The sequence below is a fragment of the Mus pahari genome, chromosome 4 (genome assembly GCF_900095145.1).
Source record: "Mus pahari chromosome 4, PAHARI_EIJ_v1.1, whole genome shotgun sequence".
Taxonomy (NCBI): Eukaryota; Metazoa; Chordata; class Mammalia; order Rodentia; family Muridae; genus Mus; species Mus pahari.
In genome coordinates this window covers 102,390,573-102,396,557 of record NC_034593.1, presented here as the reverse complement: position 1 = coordinate 102,396,557, position 5,985 = coordinate 102,390,573, and the positions used below count along the sequence as shown (strand labels likewise).

The 5,985-nt window shown below is 35.3% G+C and overlaps 1 protein-coding gene across 1 annotated transcript in view; it reads left to right on the top strand.

The window, feature by feature from the left end:
* Positions 1 to 823: 823 nt before the first annotated feature.
* LOC110320868 (pancreatic alpha-amylase-like) overlaps positions 824 to 5,985 on the top strand; it is a 10,048-nt gene continuing 4,886 nt past the window's right edge. Inside the window, exons 1-4 of the mRNA XM_021196964.1 lie at positions 824 to 859; positions 2,645 to 2,791; positions 3,519 to 3,707; positions 4,662 to 4,990. Coding sequence (XP_021052623.1) covers positions 824 to 859; positions 2,645 to 2,791; positions 3,519 to 3,707; positions 4,662 to 4,990 — 701 coding nt within the window. The remainder of the gene's footprint in view (positions 860 to 2,644; positions 2,792 to 3,518; positions 3,708 to 4,661; positions 4,991 to 5,985) is intronic.

Genomic DNA, 5,985 nt, shown 5'->3' with positions numbered 1-5,985 from the left:
AACTCAGAAATCCACCTGCCTCTGCCTCCCAAGTGCTGGGATTAAAGGTGCCACCAAGCCCGACTTCCTTTCAACTTCTTCAGTCCTTCACTAAATTCAACCATAAGGGTCCCTGACTTCAGCCCAATTGTTGGGTCTGAGTATCTGCTTCTGTCTTAGTTGCACGTAGAGCCTCAGGCTCCAGTAGATAGACAGGACCTCAAGTGGAGGAACAGGGTTACTAATCCACAGTCAAAATTATTGACCAAGAATTGTTTCTGTGTAAAAGAAATGCAGGGACAAAGATGGAGAAGAGACTGAGGGAAAGGAGGTCAAATATCCAGCCCACCTTGGGATCATCTCAGGGGGTGAACCAAGGCTTTACCCTACTATGCTATGTGATATGCTTTCAGATGGGAGCCTGGCCAGGTGCTAAGAACGTATATTCTCTTTTTTTTTGGGGGGGGGGTAAAATATTCAGTTAAATCCATTTGGTTCATAACTTGTGTTAGTTTCACTCTGTCTCTGTTTACTTTCTGTTTCAATGACCTGTCCATTGGTGAGATTGGGGTGTTGAAATCTACCACCATTACTGTGTGAGGTTCAATGTGTATTTTGAGCTTTATTAAAGTTTCCATTACAAATGTGTGTACCCTTGCATTTGGGGCATAGATGTTAAGGATTGAGACTTCCTCTTGTTGGATTTTTCCTTTGATGAATACAAAGTTTCCTTCCACATATCACTTGATAATTTTTATTGAAAGTCTCTTTTATTGGATATTAGAATGGCAACTCTAGTTTCTTTCTTGGGACAATTTTCTTGGAAAGATTTACACTTTTCTTGATGGCTTATAGCCTGGGAGTTCTGGTGGTGGTGGTGGTGTGTTCTGGTTGGTTGATTTTGTAGTTCTTCCTGTGGGGTTGAAAACCCCTTAAACTCCATCAGTTCCTTCTCTAACTCCTCTAAGTCCAACTGTTGGCTGCTAACATCTGCCTCTGTATTTGTAAGATACTGGAAGCGCCTCTCAGGAGATAATCATTTCAAGCTCCTTTCAGCAAATACTTCTTGGCATCCACAATAGTGTCTGGGTTTGGTAACTGTATATGGGATGAGTCCCCAGGTGGGACAGTCTCTGGGTGGCCTTTCCTTTAGTCTCAGCTGTATACTTTATCTCCATATTTGCTCCTGTGAGTATTTTGTTCTCCTTCTAAGAAGGACCGAAGCACCCATACTTTGGTCTTCCTTCTTCTTGAGCTTCATGTGGTCTGTGAATTGTATCTTAGTTATTTGGAGCGTTGGGTTAATATCCACACATCAGTGAGTGTTATACCATGTGTTTTCTTTTACAATTTGGTTAACTCACTCAAGATGATATGTTCTAGTTCTATCCATTTGCCTAAAAAATTCATGAATTCATTGTTTTTAATAGCCGAGTAGTACACCATTGTGTATATGTACTACATTTTCTGTATTCATTCCCCTGTTAATGGACATCTGAGTTCTTTCCAGCTCCTGTCTATTACACATAAAGTTCTAGGAAAACAGTAGAACATGTGTCCTTATTAAATGCTGGAGAATCTTCTGGGTATGTGCCCAGGAGTGGTATTGCTTGGTCCTCAGGTAATACTACGTCTAATTTTCTGAGGACAAACTGATTTCCAGAGTGGTTTTATAAGTTTGCATTCCCACCAACAATGGTGGAGTGTTTCTCTTTCTCCACATCCTTGCCAGCATCTGCTGTGACCTGAGATTTTGATTTTAGCCATTCTGACTTGTGCGAGGTGGAACATCAGGGTTGTTTTGATCTACATTTCCCAGATGATTAAGGATGTTCAACATTTCTTTGTTTGCTTCTTGGCCATTCAATATTCCTGAGATGAAAATTTTTGTTTAACTCTGTATCCATTTTTAATAGGGTTATTAGTTTCTCTGGAGTCTAACTTGTTGAGTTCTTTTATATATTGGATATTAACCCTCTATCAGATGTACTGTTGATAAAGATCTTTCCCCAATCTTTTGGTTGCCTTTTTGTGTAATTTAAAATGACCTTTGCCTTACAGAAGCTTTGCAATTTTACTAGGTCCCATTTGTCTATTGATTCTTGATCTTATAGCACAAGCCATTTTTGTTCTGTTCAGAAATTTGCCCCCTGTGCCCATACGTTTGAGGCTCTTACCCACTTTCTTTTCTATTAGTTTCAGTGAATCTGGTTTTATGTGGAGGTCCTTGATCCACTTGGACTTGAGCTTTGTACAAGGAGATAAGAATGGTTTGATTTGCATTCTCCTACATGCTACCTGACAGTTGAGCCAGAACCATTTGTTGAAAATGCTGTCTTTTTTCCACTAGAGGATTTTAGCTCCTTTGTCAAAGATCAAGTGACTATATGTGTGTGGGGTCTTTTCTGGGTCTTCTTGATCTTCATGCCTATCTCTGTACCAATACCATGCAGTCTTTGTTGTTGTTGTTGTTGTTGCTGTTGTTGTTTTTATAACTCTCAGGGGTATCTCAGCAAGACTCTTCTATAATTTCAGTTGATTGCTAATCAACAGAACTGCATGTTTACAGGATGAGAAGTAATGTTGAATTAGTGACAGTTTTCTACAAGATTAAGTTATGAAAACTAAGTTATAATATGGTACTAATTGTAACATTTATTTGAAGGTCTCTCCACCCAATGAAAATATTGTAGTTCATAATCCATCAAGGCCTTGGTGGGAAAGATACCAACCAATCAGCTACAAAATTTGTACAAGATCTGGAAATGAAGATGAGTTCAGAGACATGGTAACAAGATGCAACAATGTTGGTGTAAGTGAAGAAACATTTTCTTTAAAATTATTGTATATAAAAATATTTCTCTTTTGTTTCTAGTTTTTTCTGATTGTGCAGATCTTAAGTATATAAAATTTTTCCTTACTTGTTAGTTAATACTGAAAATACAGTTCTTTCCTGTTACATTTTGAAATTCTTGAATATACAGCATTTAAAGCTGGAACAATTGTTCTCATAAAGCAAAATATTGACATATAAAATTAATAACTACTAAAATTTCCCATGGGAATTGGTTCATATGAGAGGATTAAGTCATTTTTATGTGATTTCTTTTTCTAACCCATATGTTTAGGTTTGCTTTCTCATCATTAAAATACCTACTTATAATGAAAAGACATGTCCTATCTTTCTGGTTTTCTGCTACATAGTATAGTTTAAGTTAAGCTCTTCTCCTCCTGACCTTTTAAAATGTCAAACACTATAGTCTATGAAACTCATACCATGTCCCGCTTTCTCAAAGATTGATCTTTTGTTTGTAGTTATGGTAGTTTCTGTCTCTCTCTGCTTAAGTGCTCTATATTCTTTTCCACATAATATGACCATTATTGGTCTTATTCCATAGTAGTTTCCTTTCACACTTGACTCACTTTTTTAAAGAGAATCTACAATGCAGTAACTTAAATTATTTTTGTAGATTTGCTGTGAGATTGTAATGACACTGTAGATTTCTGATCCAACTTAAGAATACGTTTTTCTTTTCTAGGTCCGTATTTATGTGGATGCTGTCATTAATCACATGTGTGGCTCTGGCGGTGGTGCAGGAACAAGCAGTACCTGTGGAAGTTACTACAATGCTAATAACAGGGAATTCCCAGCTGTTCCATACTCTGCTTGGGATTTTAATGATAATAAATGTAATAAAGAAATTCATAACTACCAAAATGCTGAAGAGGTAATGAGAAAAACTGTGATGGGAATAAAGAACTGTCTATGCTTCTTCATATGNACAGAAATTTATGAAATGCCATTGGACATTTCCTTTAGGTTCCATAGGAAATGATGTTACTGAGAAACAATGCTGAAAATAGAAATGGAAAAATGTCCTGTACTTTTGTTANATTATTTTGTAAGGATACATCAAAGTCAAGGATACATGCAGGGGTTCTCTCTAGCAACATTGTGTGAAAAAANTAAGAGCTTGGTTTTATTAATTATATAATATGATAAAATTGAAAATATTATAAACATAAATTATATATAAAAATAAATTTGGGCCGGGCAGTGGTGGTACATGCCTGTAATCCCAGTGTACTTGGCAGATAGAGGCAGGTGGATTTAGTTCGAGGCCAGCCTGGTCTACAGAGTGAGTTCCAGGGCAGTGAGGACTGACTGCACAGAGAAACCCTGTCTCAAAAAAACCAATGAATAAATACAAAATAAATAAATAAATAAATAAATAAATAAATAAATAAATAAATTCAAGCACTGAGTGGCATTCTCAATTTTGGAGCAGTGTACTTAATATGACCAAATTCTTTGCTTGGATTTTCTGAAATCTATAAAATATATTTAAGTAGAGAAGAAAAGGAAAAAAAACAAAATGAAGAGTGAGAGATGGAGAAAAAGAGAATGGGAGAGAGAGAGAGAGAGAGAGAGAGAATGAGGAGGTAGAGAAAATGAAGGGGAGGAATGAAAATGAACCAACGAAAATGCTCACCTATTTTATTCTCTTTCATCTCTATATTTACAATAGAGTGTATTTTAGAGTCAGAGTCCACACTAATACTGCAGTGCTGAGTAAAACCCATATGAAATTAGATGTCGCCAATGGATAAATGACTGAATGATGAATTAAATTCTCAGGTAGAAGTGTCTTTTTATAAATAAATCATGTTTTCTCCAATAGGTCAGAAATTGTCGTCTATCTGGTCTTCTGGATCTTGCACTTGATAAAGATTATGTTCGGTCCAAGGTGGCTGACTATATGAACCATTTAATTGACATTGGTGTAGCAGGTTTCAGACTTGATGCTGCTAAGCACATGTGGCCTGGAGACATAAAGGCAGTTTTGAACAAACTCCGTAATCTAAATACAAAGTGGTTCCCTCAAGGAAGCAGACCTTTCATTTTTCAAGAGGTAGAATATTTTCTTTTTATTATTTTTGAGATTAACTTTAATTACAATGTTTCTCCTTTCCCTTTTGGACCTCCAAATAATTCCATATTCTCCTTCAAGTTTATGGCCTCTGGTTTTTTTTATGTATTTTTATTATATAAATATGTGTGTATGTATTTGAGTGTGTGCATATATGTGTATTTATATGTATATATGTATATGTGCCTATAACACATATTTAGGTACTATGTATATATACATGTATATATCACTCATCATTCCTAAATATATCTGCTATTGTTCATAATGCTGTATATTTATCATATATATATATATATATATATATATATATTGTTTTAAAATGGAGGATATTGCTATTCATATATAAGTTTTCAAGTTTGACTTGTTGATACCTGACAATTAATTGTTTTGTTCTTCCTTCAGGAAGACTCCCTGTTCCCAGCTTTCTTTGGTTTTTCTATAGTTCTTTGCATAATTTGAAAGCCCATGAGCTTTTCGTTAAATGTCAACATTTTGCAAACCAGATAACAGTAGATTTCTCTAAACATATCATTGATAATATAGGTTATAATTCAGTCACATATAGATTCATCATTCTGTTATTAAATATAGGAATACCGTTAATCAGAAAGAACCTACTGAGTCCTTTATGATAGCATGTTTCAAGGCAGTCTTAACTTCCCTAACAGATACATTAAATTCCCAGACACTGTTTTGCAAGACAGAATTATCATGATGTTTTCAGTCTCAAGTCAACCTTTCTGATTTTGGGTTTTGTCTCATACTGTGAAGGTGGTAGATGTTTAAGATGTTTAAGACACATTTCTTTAGCAATAATGTGACTCGAATGCACTGAGGATGACACCTTTCTACCTCTAATTTTCTTGGAAAAGTTGAGTTTAATAGTGCTTCTAATGTTGAGAAGGCAGCAAGGGTTATCTTCATTGAACTAATAAATTTTCCTTTTGGCATTCATCCCGGAGGATAAAGAGTAGCCCTTTTATTATTTGGCTTGTAATATGATTTCCTTCAATATTTTGACATATACTTTATGAATAAATCAGAATGTTGGTATACCGAAAACCATTAGTAA